Source organism: Motacilla alba, chromosome 1 (assembly GCF_015832195.1).
Source record: "Motacilla alba alba isolate MOTALB_02 chromosome 1, Motacilla_alba_V1.0_pri, whole genome shotgun sequence".
Classification (NCBI taxonomy): Eukaryota; Metazoa; Chordata; class Aves; order Passeriformes; family Motacillidae; genus Motacilla; species Motacilla alba.
In genome coordinates, this window is record NC_052016.1 from 97,804,597 (window position 1) to 97,820,864 (window position 16,268).

Consider the following 16,268-nt stretch of genomic DNA (forward strand, 5'->3'; position numbering starts at 1 on the left):
ACACACTAACCAGCAACGATTTGCCTGAAGATGGGTTCACATGTCATAAAATTGCACACTTGGCCACTTCTTTCTCAAAGTCTTTCTTCTAGGTCCCACTGCAGGAGTTGCAGCTTTCTCCAGCAGTTCAGAGAGAGACAACTTGACCACAGAACACTCACTGCTATTTCACAAAATGCACTTGCAGACCCTTGGACTTCAGATGTGCTGAGGTCATATGACACACATAACTATGAATAGCTTTTTTAAGGCAATATGATGGAATAATTAAGCTTAAAGAGCAGAGAAACAAAGCTGAATTGGTTTTGATGTCATGGAAATACAAGATGTAGTCTTTTTCAGAGTATCTTTATATTTTTTCCAAGTAACACTGAAATCCATACTTCACCTGTGTTTTGCAGAGGTCTCGCTTCCATACCAGAGTCACTGACCTGAAATAGGGGCCTAATCCCAGTGAGAAGAGTTAGGGCAGGCTGGGAGCCTGAGGTGCTAGCTGAAGGAGGGGAGAGGTAAAGCTAGTCTGCTGATTTAGCTGCTCGGGAAATGTTGTATGTCTTACTTCTGCCCCTCTCAGGGGCCAAAGTATCTTCTTCCTTTTGTGAGATATACCCTAATCCTTTCCCAAAGTTGTATCTAAAACCTATCTTTGAAAAGCAAAATAATTTTCAGTTTTATAACATGGACAGAGAAGAAGCCTGTTTCATACAATATCCCTGTGATTGTAGCATTAACCCAAGGTAGAGGCATAGGGGTTCAATTTTATTCTGAAGGGATTTGAAACCATACAGAGATGAATAAGTAATAAAAATGTATACGCTGCACTATTTTGCTTTGTAGTTAAGTTTGTTAAGTCTTTTTCTATTGCTAATATGCAGTGTGTCTAATTGAAAATCATTTCCTTATCAGTAGAGAAAACTATTTCAGTAAAAGCACTTTATTTCCCCAATTTCTTTCTTAAACCTGAAAAAGAAATGCTCAGACATCCTGTTATTATTGGTTTGAATTATTTATAACCTGTAGCATTTCACAAGACCTTGGAAAAGCAAATGGATCCCATATTTTAAGTATTACTTGGTGGTGAAACATGCATGAAATGTAGTATAGGATTGCTATCATGGCATTTCCCCTGGTGTCATTCGCCACAGAACTTGAGTGTGCTGCCACAACAGTGACAATCAGGAATACTGTCATTATGAGCAGTGGGAGAGCATTTGATTTATTTACATTCATGTAGGCAAAGTCAGAAGCTGGCCTTGGAAAACAGTAAGGTCATTGCATCTAGCAAGGTGTAGCTGCAGTTTTCAAAATGACTGCACAGCTTGGCAAGATAGGGTTTATGAGCTGACTTTGTATCAATAACACATCTATGTGAACTATTTTCCCCTCTGAGCTTTACAGCCCCATATCTTCTCACAGAAGAGCAGGGGTATGAGCTTTGTTTGCAGCCCTGTTGATGTCAAATGCAGGTGCTGATGATGCAGATGTCTAACTAACTGGGGTGAGATTTCAGCACTGGTTGTTTCCCCCCTGGCACTTGGGTCCTGAGATTTCCTGAGGTAGGTAAAGATGACCAACATCTCAAAAATTTTACCTGAAGTCAAACATTTTTGTCCAGGAATCAAGTATTTATCACCAAGACACAGATCAGAAAACTGGGAGGGAGATGGTGGGTAGGAAATGTGGGAATAGTGCTAACACTCATGTACCTGTACCTTTTTCCTCCAGAATCTCTGAACATCAGGCACCCCTGATTGTGATGGGGGTTTTCTAGCAGGTTTTTCTTTTTTATTTATTGTACTTCATTAGCCAGTGCTTAACATTGGATACTCTATGCTCTAGGTTAGCCAGAAATTCAAACACTTCTGTCATTAATATCAGTCTCTCTGCCAGAGGGCTGGTTACAGCACAAGCCTTTTCTTTTCCCTTTCCTAAAGACATTTTTCACCCAGATCAACGACTGGTGATTATCCAGTCTAAATCAGGATCCTATTATGTGAGGTAGAGGAGACTCTTTTGACTACTGCTGAAATGTATGTAATAATAATAGCCTTAGAGAGGAGTGAAATGTAGCACAAGCATCCTGTGTGTGTCTCTTTAATTAGAAACCATGCAGAGTTTGAAATCCAAGGTGCTTCCTAACATGTTCAGCATTCATTTTAATCATTCCTCAGAGTGCAGGAGGAAGCATCAATTAAGTTCAGCATGAGAGAAACTCCTGGGAGTGGGTGCAGGAAATTAATTTTTTTTTTGTAATATTATGAAATTGAGGATGATGATGATGATGATGATGATGATGATGATGCCCAGGGACAGCACTTTGAAAGCATTAACCTGAAAAGGCAGTGAGGAGCCCCATACTATGTCAGCAAGCAGCCAAAGCACTGAAAGATCCTTAAGGCATAAATTTGACCCATATTCTGTAGATAAGCAACTTTCCTCTCCCCAAAGGGGATTTGGGAGAATGATATAAAAGCATGATTTGCATTACGAAGCCTTGTATCTTCCTTGATGTTTTCCTTGTCTGCTCCAACTGCTGTTGCTTCCCACCATCAAACTGCACAGAGGTTTGCTCCATGCAGGGCAGAAGCTGAACTGTTCCTAATGGGAGCCCAGCACAGCAGTGGAGGGGCCTTTTCCAGCCCAGAGGAGATGAGGACTGGCAGCACTGGAGTGCAAGGTGCTCTTTGACCTCTTCAGCACAGTGGGCAGCCCTGCCCAGAGTGCCCAGCACACGTCAAAGTCAGAGCTGATTAAAGCCCTCCTGGCAGTCAGCTGGCGGACACGCAGGAAGGTGCCAGCCTGTCCTGTCAGCGGGACTGAGGCCTGAGAGCAGCTCTAATCATCTGCATGAGGAAAGCGTGTGTCAGTAAATTGCAGCTAATGAATCATTTCAGGGCACGGGATCTGGGTAGGAGAACAAAGTGGAGGCAGGGTGGGGGATGTCAGGGAGCCTGCAGTCCCACCAAGGAGTGGGCAGGGATTCTGAAAAGGTCTTCTTTGAGAGAGAATGACAGCCACAGGGATACTTCTGATAAACAGGGCTGAAATGCTGTGATTTAAAAAGCACAAATTTTTCATTTTTACTGAATAGCAGATATTTTCATATTGCTAGTCACAGCAAACAGAGGGAAAATAATCTCTCTAAATTCCTGGCAAGTGGGTCATCATGTACATTTCCACAGACAATGAGAGGATGGACACTCCCGATGGGCTATCACTTGAGAAGTTCTCCGACAGCAAGGGGACAAGGAGGCTGCTCATACGGTGCAGATGTGGATGAGCTAACTCGTCTCATACTGACATTTTGAGCCAAAAATATTTCAACATTAGCATCTCCTAATGCAGTTTCTTCTCTCTGGCTATAAAACCTGTCCTGGTGCAAAAGAAACCTCTGTGATTTTCATTTAACAATGAGAAAAGAGCCATAGCCATTTTTGTATAACAGGATTTGTGTGCGCTGTTGGTAAGGGCACGCTGCTGATAAATAAGGTTCAGTTGTAAATATTCTCTAGTGACATGGGAATTTATCCACCTATTGAAGTTTACAACTGAGCTACCAAGGAAACATGTTCTTTAGCTCCACTGTGTATGCAGTCCACGGTGCATTTATCAAACGCCCTGTCAGTTCAGGGAAGGCACAGTTCAGGTAATACAGTATTTATGAAACTGTGAATACCACCTCAGAAAGTTCTCTTAGAGTACATTTTTTAAAGATGTCTTATGAGAACTTTGGACAAGTGGAAAGCAGAGGATATATTTTCAGTTTTATAGCACCGGAATCTGCTCTGTGGTCACATGCAGTGAAAAAGATACAACAGAAATAGGTGCTTCCTAGGCACCACATTTATTTATCATAAAGCACAAAGTAAAAGCTGCATAAGTAAATCAAATGCGATTTTTTTGCAGAAGTTTAAATAGGAATTTCAGGGGGGTTTAAATAGGGGTTTAAATAGGAATTTCAGATCCTCCCCTTCATCAGAAATAAAAATCAAGGTTGGCTTCTCATCCTTCACATGTTTGTCCATTTGAGTTCACAGGCCACCCTGACACCACAGGCAGGTTCTTTGGATGAGCACCTGTTCATTCCATTCCCATATCAGAGGCTCTTCATGGTCTTTTATCTTATACTGCCTCTCCCATACTCCTTGGAAACCCTGGCAGTGACCCTGCTCAATCCCCTGTAAAAAACAATCCTGGTTTCACCCTTCAGGCCTTGCAATACTCTGACTGCCTCAGAGACTCCTCAGCTCCTCAGTAAATGCAGGTGTCCATATGGAGGAATGACACACCCCCCCCCCCCCCCCGCCCCGGTGTCACCTCAGATGGACTAATTTTAAAAAATCCTTAATTTTAAAGTTTTTCTAGATTATTTTTTTTGGGTGCTGCAGCCTGTGAGCTGAGGCTATCAAAGTGGCTTGTGTTGTTTCAGGCGCCAGTTTTCTTGATTCTCAGTGATTGAAATTATGGAAGAAGCTTTTGTGTAACCCTTAAGTTAACATTTGTGGGAAGGGAGAGAGAGAGGACAAAGATTTTCCTGGTGTGAACTTATTTATGTTAAACAAAAGAAAGGAAAAAAAAGAAATAATGAAGTCTCTTCTCTACGGGTAGCCATCCCGGCAAGATTCACCGGAGTGGGGCTCCCTCTGTTGAGCTCTAGGAGCTTTGCCAGATGGTAAATAACAGCTGCCCACTCCATTTTTGGGGCAGCTTCTTCTCCAGGCCCTTCCTTACCCCTCTCCCCTCCCTGTGGTCCAGGTGAGAGGGAAAAAATTGCAATAGAAAAGTCCCAAAAAAGTAGGGTCTGGGAGTAGGACCTCTGAGCTGTGACCTGCCTGGTCTCTGTCAGGAGGAAACCCAGCTCCGATGAGTTGTAGCAGGACTGGACCATAAAGTCTTTCCTGGGGTGGGAGAGGGTTTCTGCTTAGGAAAAACTTGAGTCACAAGGCAAAGAGCCAAAAAGAAAGATGTGGAAAGGCTGGAAAGTAAACCAGAGGTATTGGGCTGGCTAGCAGAGTTATAAAGACGCTGCTGGAAAATGTAAGCTACCCCGTGCTTCGTCAGCTTCCACCAGGAAAGATCAAATGAAGCAGTTACAGGAGAGATTCATGTTATGGGCTTTTATGCAATACTTGTATTTTATCCAAAGTGTTTTTTTCTTGCTGTGACCTACAGCATAAGGAATTGTGGAAAATTCCAGAGCTGTAAATGCTGCCATTGTGGAAGTGAAGAAGCCTGAAAAAACTTCAGGTTCTCAAAATTGCATAGGGAACTGACTTTTAACTCATCTCTTTTATTAAAAAGCAAGCAAGGACTGTTTCTGTCAGGGGGCTGGGAAAACTGGGTCATGGTTCTGACCAAAGTGGTGTCATCTGGGGAGTAATCAATGAGACATTTCATGTTTATTTAAAGGTTTTAAGACACTTTGAATTGAGAAACAAGGCAACCCTAAAGATATAATGTTGTAGTGCCTTGAATATAAGGAGGTTTTTTTGTGTTTCTCTGCAGCTTCAAGGGAGCTCCTATTTTATTTGTCTCTATTGGTGGCTCTGGCAGGCTAAATGTAGCCAACTGTGCTGTCTTTCCTCTTTGAACTGCTCAAATAGCACATGACTGTCAGTTTGCTTAGTAGAGTTGCACCGGAATTTTTTTTCTTCTGTTATTTGTTGTTTTTTCCGTGTTAATCCACCACCCGTTCCTGAAGTTCAGGAAGTGTTTGGTGGCTCTTGCCCTTGTGAGGCAGTCAGCTGAGGCATATTTTGTCTGATGGTTTCTCAGGAAGCCACACTGCATACTTGGGTTAGAAGTTGTGTCGGCTGTTGGTTGGGATGTTTCATAGACCAGCTTCTGCTCTGAAGTGTCTGCACACAGCAGCCAATCCTTTCATTGAGATCCCTGCACAGGATTATAAGGGTCAAATTTGGTCCTTAGGATCCAATGAATGTTTTCTGCCTGAAAGGTGAAGGGCAGATTCTTAGAACATACCTAGTTTTTGTAAAGGCTATGGCCAGCACAAGACAATCACTAAATATTCTCCTCGGTAGAGGCTGCCAGACATTCAGTTTTGTTTCAGAGAAGATTACTTGTAAGGTAAAGCTTTCTACCAGGTAGGAATTTTCTATACATCCACACCACTTCATCAAGATCAATGGAATTAAAGTGGTTCAACTGAAACCAGAAAATGACCTGCAATTCCAGCAATGTGTTCACGGTACCACTTAATAAAGAGCAGAGCGTTTGGAAGCATTGGGGTTTTGCAGAACTGGAGGCATTTTGCACTGACATGGTTAAACAGCTGGCTGGTGTTACCCACTAATTCTCTGGGCAGCCATAGCTGGGAATTCACTGCTGGAAATCCAACCTGACCCTGAATATCATGTGTTGTTTAATAGGAGAGCATGTCGTTTGAAAATACTTCACTTAAACAATGGGTTACTAAGAAATAGAGATCTCTGAATGTGTAAATATTGATAGATAGTGAGTGAGGGGCTGAAGCAATGTGAGCTGTGCAGAGGACATGAAGCTATTAGCTGCAATTATGAGATCAGATGCACTCTTCCATTCAAGTTGTGAATCTTTCTAAGAGAAGTGGCATTGGACTGTAAAACTAACTCAGCTCTAGTATTTATAAAGTGGAGAATCCCAGACAGACCTATGTGAAAAGCTGTGAGGTGGAAAGTCTGTTGGTTTTTTCTCAGTTGTGCTGCTTGCATCAACTGCATTTGCTAGGAGAAACTTTGAAATATTCTTTAATCTTGCCATGTACAAATATGGACCTTGTAAGGTGAAATGCAAGTTGTGCCTGTTTGCCAGATAAACTACAAAATAACATCGGCAGACACTGTTCTCTTGGAAGATCAGTTTATGCTCCATTGGCCCATTGCTGAAGAGGATGAACACCATCCTGTGCTGTTCTGGGGTGGTGAGCACTGTTGTTCCCTGTTTATTGGAGAGCAATGTTGATGTGCCAGAATGATGCTGTACCTGCCTGCCTTCATGCTCCATCTGTTGAGCAATTCCCCTGGTATCTTCATGCTAATTGCAGAAGTCATTTCTGGAAATGGCAGATAGGCTCCTAATCTGTTTGGACACTTCCTCACCGTGTATGAAGGCTACCTCTTGCAAATATGTAGACACATTCCCAAGACCTTTAGTTTTGGAAAAGCATTTTCCCTTCTACTCCAGGTGGGAGCCATGCGCACCTCAAGCACGCGTTATCTGCATGTGTCTTCAGGTGTCACAAGGGCTGCAGCCTATCTGCAGCACCATCAGCGAGGGTTGGGGCCTAAATATTAGTTAACCATTTTGTCAAATATGGTTAACTAAAAACTAAGGTTAGCTAAGGTTAAGCTAACTATGGTTAGCTAAGAACTTTTATTTTTATTGTGATTAATTAAACTTATACGGCACTATCAATAAACATACCACTTTCCAGAGTATATAAATGATTACGTTCAGTTTTCATTCTCCATGGTGCTGTTTCTATTGCCATCTTAAATACTTATATTCTTAAAGTTGATTTCAAAAAGACTGTACATGCAAAGTGTGATTTTTCAGGCTTTTACCGATCTGTCACGCAGAGCTGACTAATAGCATATAAGTGGGTTTTGTCTTTGCTTCTTTGTGCAAATTTAGATTCTCTTGATTAATTTTCCTGTAATCAGCTTTCTGTGAAAGCAAATGCTGCAGTGTCACTGTTGAGATATGTAGGACAGGTGACCTGTACTTCTGAATCACTGCACGTTAAGACAAACAACCTTACACAGAAGACAAAGCACTTTTGAGAGTTTTTGCTGTGAGATATGATGATGATTTATGATATGTCACCCTGAAAGTTCCTCTTGAGTACAAAAGCCACTAAAAAACTCTGCAGGTCACAGATCTGGACGTAGTATACATTTTTTGGTTTAACTGCACTGGCTAAAGTTTGCCTCGACCCCTTGTTTCTTCCACTCGCTGCATGTGCAAGCGCTCTCTCCTGCTTCCTAGGGCTGACTGGACAATGTCTTTTAATTCAGGTGAAAGGTGTCGCTCTGGAAAGGTGTTAAACCGAGAGGGAGTGCAGTGGGCAGGGTGGCGAGGAGCAAGCGGGCAGTGCGCAGTCCCTGCTGCCCTGCCAAGTGTGGCAGACACGGCTGTCACTGCCACCACAGTGGAGTTGCTTGTTGTGCCAGACTGCCTTCCACTTTTCTGTCCTAAAGGGATCTGAGCAGGCTCATGATTTAAATTGCTCTCAGCTGATTTGAATGGGAGTTTTGGATGCCAAGATCCCACTAATAGGGCAGTTATAGGGAGTAGAGTAGCCCGTCTCCTCTCAGCAGTCCTGCTGATGGGTGCTCCATCATGCAGCCCTTGTCCTCTCCGGCACAGCTGCTGGGATTTCTGCAGAGCTCTTATGGGTGTCAGGAAACCATATGCTGAAGTGCTACCCAGCCTGCTTGTGGGGAGTTTCCTACCAGTTGGAAAACGTAAATTCAGTCCAAACTGTCGCTGCTGAATCTTTGCTTGTGTAGACTGGGAAATTTAAAGTAATGTGTAATGCTTCAGAGTAATGGAGCAAAAAATTAGCAGTATGTGTTTTAATTATTATTTATTCTATAGTAATAGCTTGTGTTTAACTGTATTTTACTACCGAGATGTGCATGCTTTTAATTACTTTTCATTACTTTTTCCTTTTCTTCTTTAATTTACTTTGAATTTACTTTGGATGTTTACACTTGATAGTGCTTAAAGAAAGAGATAAATGTATATACATTCATGCAGAGGAACAGACTCTTCAGAAATATATTTGGAGTATGGGGGATACGGGATAGATCTTGGAGAATTTTGAAGGACTGCAAGAAGCAACATGCCAGTGTGTTTTGCTGAAGTGACTTATTACAGACTTAAAAAAAAAATTATTTGCCCTCACAATGTTCCTATCAGGCTGTTCCAGCAGTGTGCTCTGAGGTTGTTTGGCTTTATCCCCTCCTGCTTCACCTCTAGCTCAGATGATGATCAAGACATGGAGCAAAGGGAAAGAGAAGTTAAATACTCCTCCACCTTTTGTATTTCTCCAATTCTTTGATTCTTTCCTCCCCCTGACATAGGGGTCAGGTGACTCTGCTGCCCCATGGGGCAGAAGCATCACACCTGCTTCTTGTGGGGCATTTCCGTGTGCAAGGGAACCCCTTGAAGCAGTGAGGTTGAGGTTTTTGCACAGTTTGAGCTGCACAAGGGAAGAGATTGGGCAAGAGAAATTACCCTTCAGCATTAACATGGCTTTCACACTGCAGAAAAACAATCTGAAGAGAGGAGCCGTAGCTGGAGCCTCAAGAGGTTTCTAGGCTTTCAAGGATCTAAACACAAACTTAGTTTGAGTGAAGGGTTGGATCATAGCATTTCTGTCTGGGTTTAGTAGCTGGATGCCTTGCCCTATTTATTTTATTTTTGATTTCTTGTTTTATAGGCACCCACACAGCACTTTGGGCAATCATTAGACATTTTTTTTAAGTAGTGACCTCCTCCACCAAGTCCTGCATGCAGAAGTTGGCAGGGTCTGACCCCTGTTGGAGCCTGCGTTGCTTTTGAGCACATGGGGAAAGAGTTTATTTTCTGTAACTTTTGAAAACTGAAGACCTACTCTATCTGGGCAGCTCACATTCTACTAAGCTTTCTACTGGGAGAATTTATTGGAAGCAAGCATGTTTGGGTTTTTTCCCATTCCTTTTGTTCTTCAGGATACGTAATGAAGAATGCTCCAGCTTTGCCAGTTAATTGCTTCATGGCTGTTATTTGTCAATTTGCCAGCAGGTTTCTGCTTAACTGCTGCTATTTGACATTGCTGAAACACAAATGCAGAATGATTGAGTTGCCAACATATCATTGAGTCTTCTGCAAGGGGGATTTTCAGCATATTAACGCTTCAGGCTTTCACGTCAGTATTGATTGCTGAAATAGAAAAGAAACCTTTGGCAGTATTCAGCATCGTGCCAGCATGGATTTAGTGACAGGAAAAAGAAACTGGCTGTTGCCATTGACTGTGACTTCATCCCTTCCTTTCTTCCTTTCTTAATTTTTTTTATTTCTATACACACCCACACAGAGTTTTGAAATTTAATACACATCATAGCCAAATGCCAGTTCGCCTCACAATAAACCAGCAGGGCAAATCAACTACTTGATGCAGTCAGATGTCGAGGCTGTTTAATTTTCAGCCACCTGCGTTATGCCTGACCAGATTTCATGGCAGCTGGGGAGGGCGTTGATGGCAGGGGTTCCTCACAGTGAAGCACAGGTCAAGAGCTGACTTGGAGGAAGGCAGTGGGCTGGTGGTCTCTGCTGAGCTCCTCATGGGACAGCCAGGCTGCCACCGCACTGGCCCCTGGATGCAGGAGTGGCCATTGTGAAGCTGAGTGGCATGGGGAGAGGAGCAGCATGATGCTGCTGGGGCCAGGCTTGGAAAGGGAGTGAGGCAGAAGATGCCAAGATGGGGCCCCATGGATGAGCAGGGACTTAGGTGATGGAGCAGGGGATGAAATGCATGCCGAGGGTGAAGTGCAGAGGCTCAGTGTTGTCCACCAGCAGTTGCTGTGGCACTGCTCATGCACGGAATGGGCACACGAAGGGTAAGGAGGTTTTGCTCTGCTGAAGCAAGAAGCAAAAGGAAGGTGTGAGCCTCCTGCAGTTGCTGGAGAAACACCTCTTTGTGCTTTGCCTCACCTGAACCTTGCCTAGCTCTGCTTTGTTTTAGTTGGATCCCTTAGATGATACTTTATATCCTGGTTTAGATTAGAAGGTTTTGTAGGAAGGACCACCTGGGCATTCTGAAGGGGATGATTTCTGACTGAAATGCTGCTGCATAGAACAAAGACCTGAGGAGAAATAGGACAGGGCATGAGCTGAGGTTTTGAACATAAATGGGAAGGACATGCTCACCAGCAGGGCTTGGGGAGTTTGCACATCAGTCAGATATCAGTCCTGGCCAACCTCTTTTCCTTTGAGTCGGGACAGTCAAATGAAGAAGAGGGGAGTGGGTAGGCCAGAATTGTCTGCACAAAGATTATCAGTGAGGAAGATAATCAAGATCGGAGGAAGATTTCTAAGAACCACATTACAACTAGCAAACAGCAGCAAAGATTGTTTTTATTCTATTTCTAAAAGATGCTTAATGCTCCCTCCTTTCAGATGTAGTTCAGAGGAACTTTCTGAATCTGATCTGCTTCTCACTTATAAATTAACCAAAAATAGGAGTAATAAAGGGAAACTTCCAAAAATATGCTTTTTAGGAACCATTAATATAATGTGACCATGAAAACTCCATTGAAAGCTAGAATTATATATTCTTTTGGCCAGAATATATAATCAAAGAAGCTTCAAGAGTTTATTTTGAATGTTTAAGGTTGGTTGGGTGGTTGGTTGCGGATATTTTGGTTTTTGGCTTTTTGTTTTGTTTGATCTTTTTTATTGTAATTGTGATATAAAATTTCTCTCTTGAGTTGATTTCAGCAGAGACTTAAAGCTTTAGAACAGAACAAATAGCTCTATTTGAAAAGGACTAGAGGATACTGGTACCTGGGCCACAGTAAATGCAAGATTTACATGGGATGCTCAAATCAAAATGGGTACATAGAGCCTTACAGAAAGGCTGGGAAATGTCTCAATTTTTCAATAGGAGGGTATCTTTTCCACTAAATAACATGTTCACCTTAAAAAGTGCCCCTACAGAGCTTTTAGTTTAAAAACTGTGATTCAGAATTAGAAATTCTGAGTAATTGGAACAGTTTGGTTTTGACAGTAGCTGGTAATTGGAATACTTTGTTTTGGAAGTCCTTCCCACTGTCAGTTGCCCGGATCTTCTCTGTGTAGGACAGTTCCTAGATGGTCCACAGATAAGCCCATGAAAGAGAAGAGGAGCAAAAGCACCTAAACTGCAAATTTCCACATTAGGGTCTCCAAATAAAACAATGCCAGATTTCAAATTTATGTCTGGCAGTTGCTTTGTTTTTCTTAAAAGTCTTCATTTGCATCAGGTGAAGGTAAAAACAGGGACCTGAATCTTCCTCTAGTCAGACCAATTAATTATCAATAAAAGCCCAGCATGTATTGCATAAGAATTTCATTGATGAAGTGTGCAGTGAAGTAAAATCCACTTTCTTTTCTGAAGCACTGGGGGCTGTTGCCTTTTTATACAGTAAAATGAGGATTGGGAAGAGAAAGTGGCTAAAAACTAAAGAAAGTGATCTGACCTTGGATTGCTACAAAGATCTTGGGAATAGAAAGGTCCCATCTAGGGTGAGTGATACAGAGCATGTTTGCCAGGCACGTTTCTGGATCAGCAGTGTGCACCTGGCAGAAGTCTTACTCTTACTTTGATAAATCGTCTTCTCCCAGCATGAATTAAAGTAATGGTTCTTTTATTTCTAAATTACTACAAGGCTCTGTAGTCTTTCAGCTCAGTGTGGGGTTTTTTTTCCTAGTTTCAAATGAGTAATGCAATCTATGCCTTACCTAAGGAGTTTGATGGTATTGTATGCTTAATCTTTAAAATGTTGTGTAGGGGGGCAACACTTTGCTTTCAAGGGAAATAACCACCCTGGCAGAGAGAAAAATGTCAGTAGGATGCTGCTACTAATTTGGCCAAGACTGTTTGATGCTTTGTTAGCTGGCTGTTGATTGTATGCTTTTTGAGTTATGTTTAAAGGAGCTTCCAAAATAACTGGTCTTTAAGTGGGTAGCTCTATTCAGATACAGCAAAATCCAGAAGAATACAGAGGATTTGCAGAGGAACTGCAAATTGCTAATGAGAAAAGTTAAAACTGGGGACACATCTGAATGAAATTAAATCCCCCTCCAGACAACATGTATCGTGCCCTGAAGAGCTGTGCCTCTTTGCCTGTCTCCTTCACTGTGGGCTGTAAGCAGAAAGATCTGTCACACAGCATCCCAAGACCTGCACAGCTACTAAAGCCTTTCCTAATAAAAATGAGTGAGTTAATGCCTGTGCGTGAAGGTGCATTGAAGAAAGTCCCTCTTTGATCGGTGTGATGGTGTGTGCCTGCCGCAGTGACCATCTGGCACCCAGAGGCGGGCGGAGGCGCCGGCAGGCAGTGCAAGCAGCGGGCTGCGCTTCTCCTCCTCCCGCCGAAAGATGCAGGTGTAAGAGCATAAAACCCACCCCACCAGAGCAGATCCATTTATTGCACCCATCGGAATTGAAAAATGCCTCTGCTTGTGGCTTTAACAAATACCAGGAAAAGTCATCCCAGCATCTCATTTTCTGGAAGTGCAGTGTTTCTGTCAGGCCACTCCACCTTCCTCCTGGGGAAAGCATCTGAGTGTTATTTTAGGCACAGGAATGTCATCCAGAAGTACAGGCATAAGAAGCACCTGGGGGAATACCAGGGTGTTTTATCAAATATAGCTTTACTTTTTCATTGTCCCTATAGGACACCCCATTGACAAGCACGATGCACAGCAGGGAACAGACTACTCAAAGGCATGTGTATGCAAAGCAAATTGTGTCACTTTTGTAAATACAACTCTGAAAAAAAAAAAACCAAACCAAAAACCTTCTTACAGAAGGTAAATTTTTAAGGGCCCCTCTAACATCCCTTGTCTTATGTGCTGCTATATATTTGCAAGCTGACTCTTAGTTGAAATTTTAAAAAATGAAAAATGGTACAGGATAATACAGCAATACACCTTTTGCACTCCAGTATGGGTTAAAGAACTGTTATAGGACCAAAGCAGCAGGAAGCTGTGTCCAACACAATTACCCCCGGCTCTGTGGGACTCAGCAAGAAGAGAAGCAAATAGATGGGGAGGACAGAGGTTGCATAAACCAGTACTTCCACCAAAATGTTGTCCATGCAGTCCTAGCCTGGGTGAGATAATCTATCTTTCACTGGGACAAAATGAACTCTGGGAAGAATTCTTCACACTCAAGTGGCTTCCATCAAATATGTTTCACTTTTATCATACCAAACAATGAACTTCTTCGGCTTTATTTTTTTCTCATGGGCCATGATTTTTTAGTAAGTTTGTTTAATATTTTTAATGACAGTGAAAACTTCAGAGCTCTTTTTAGTTCTAAAAGAAAGATTTGGGGCATTCTGCCTATTTCACTTTTCCACAAGGACATTAATTCATAAGCAACAAAGAATATTATAACTGTTTACAGTAGCCCTCAGTGAGTAGCATGAGACTTAGGGATTTTGAAAGAAATAAGAATATTTGGTTACACAATCAAAAGCTAAACAAAAGGCTTCAAACTCAAAAATGTTTGGAGATGCTCAAACGCAATGAAATATTACCAATTTCCCAGCTTTTATAACCCTGTGAATCACCAAGCATGTATTGTTTTGTCTCTCTTCTGAGCTTCAGAAACCAAAGCAACCCTGAAAGTCAAAATGTCTAATATTTTACCTTTTGACACATCCAAGTTCAGTTGTTTAATCATATAGTTCTGCTTACATAGGATATTTTGCAAATTAAGTGATGCTGTTGGTGGTATAAGAGGTACTGCAGGTTTCAGCTGAGCTATATGAGATGGACAGTGCCTGCTCTGATGTAACACACCTCCCTTCTCAGACTTATCACTGCCTGCATCCTAGTTTTCCTGAGATGCAGGGACCATTATGGGGCAGTGTGCTGCAGTCATTGGGGTCATTTGGTAAATGACCATGGCTGATCAGTTTGCTTCTAGCTAAACAATGACTCTAAGAATGATATTGGTGCTGGCTGGAGGTTGCTTAAAGGTATTTGTTTTGTTTCCCCAGAGTGTTTCTCAGCTTCCCTATGGCAAAGCCCTGTACACATATGAGGGAAAGGAGCCTGGTGACCTCAAGTTTAACAAGGGGGACATCATCATCCTGCGGCGCAAAGTGGATGAGAACTGGTACCATGGGGAGCTCAATGGCAACCACGGCTTCTTCCCCGCCAGCTACATCCAGTGCATCAAGCCCCTCCCACAAGCTCCACCTCAGGGCAAAGCACTTTATGACTTTGAAATAAAGGATAAAGATCAAGACAAGGATTGCTTGACCTTCACCAAGGTAGGGGAACAGGTTTTTTTAAAATGTTCAGAAGTCTGCTTAGGTAGGGAGTGATGGGGTACATGTGGTGCTGGCAGCTGAGCCGGGAGCACAGGGGTGCTGGCACTGGTGGAACACCTTCCTGGTCTTCCTGGCCTCCCTGGCCTACCCTGCACTCTGTGAGATTGTGCCATGAATAGCAAGGCTGGTGTAAAGCTAGTGAAGCTCAACATGTAAAACTGGCTACATGCTTTCTGAGAACATTTTTTCCCCTCTAAAAAGCATGCATTTCATCTGCATTGAAATGTTCCCCAAGAATTACTCAAATTTCAGAAAAAAAAAACCTTAATGGAAATGTGTCTCTTAATGTTCCTTATTGAATCAGATGTTCCAGTGTTTTAAAATTGCATTTAGCTTCAAAATGTGTATTGCATCATACCATATACCAATTAGCAGTTGAAATACGCTATCATCATAAGAGTATTTCCTATTTTAAGAACATAAAGACAGTAAAAAGCAGACATTTCAAAAACAGTCTTTGGTGGTTTTTTTAAACCAAAATGTTTAATAAATTCCTGTTGGAATGAGAGAAAACTGAGATATTGTAATTTCCTTTGGATTTAAAACGTCACGTTTTCCCTTTCACCCCCACCTCCCCACCTGCTTTTTGCCTCCCACTCCCCTCCCAAGTAATTTGTGTTGACCTTAGATGGGTTTCATGGATATCAAGAAACCCACAGTAAAATAAAGCCTATCCCCTATTGTTAATTTATGGCAGTGAATGCCATGGAGAACCTGTTCATTGTCATTTTCTGTTTTATTTCAGCTGTCTGCAGTTGTTACAGTATCACATAAAGTAATAACAGTTATGCTGAAAATGAATATGAAATAGACGATAAAAATATCCTTCACCAGGATTTTACTGACCTCCTCTTTTGAAGCTACTTATTATAGCTGAATGAATTATTTGCAGCATATAATTTTCTCACCGAATGCAACATCTTTTTCACTCACGCAGTGTTTCTCAGCAGAATGCAATTTCCTAGACTGTATACTTTCTCATATTTATTTAACAAAGGATTTGTAAGCACTTTTGTTCCATAGCAAGTGAAGTGTTTGATTGCAAACACTGCAAACCCTGCGACTAGCCAGCCTCCCTGGAGCCATGAATCTCTGCGAGAAAGTGGGCTGCTTAGTGAGAAGTAACAGCCCTGCACTAACAGAAACTTAGCCAGAAGTTACCTCTGAGACCTTATC

The 16,268-nt window shown here is 42.2% G+C and overlaps 1 protein-coding gene across 1 annotated transcript in view; it reads left to right on the plus strand.

Moving 5' to 3' along the window:
• SH3RF3 (SH3 domain containing ring finger 3) overlaps positions 1 to 16,268 on the plus strand; it is a 247,087-nt gene that overhangs the window by 140,446 nt on the left and 90,373 nt on the right. Inside the window, exon 2 of the mRNA XM_038159983.1 lies at positions 14,757 to 15,032. Within this exon, the coding sequence (XP_038015911.1) occupies positions 14,757 to 15,032 (276 nt within the window). The remainder of the gene's footprint in view (positions 1 to 14,756; positions 15,033 to 16,268) is intronic.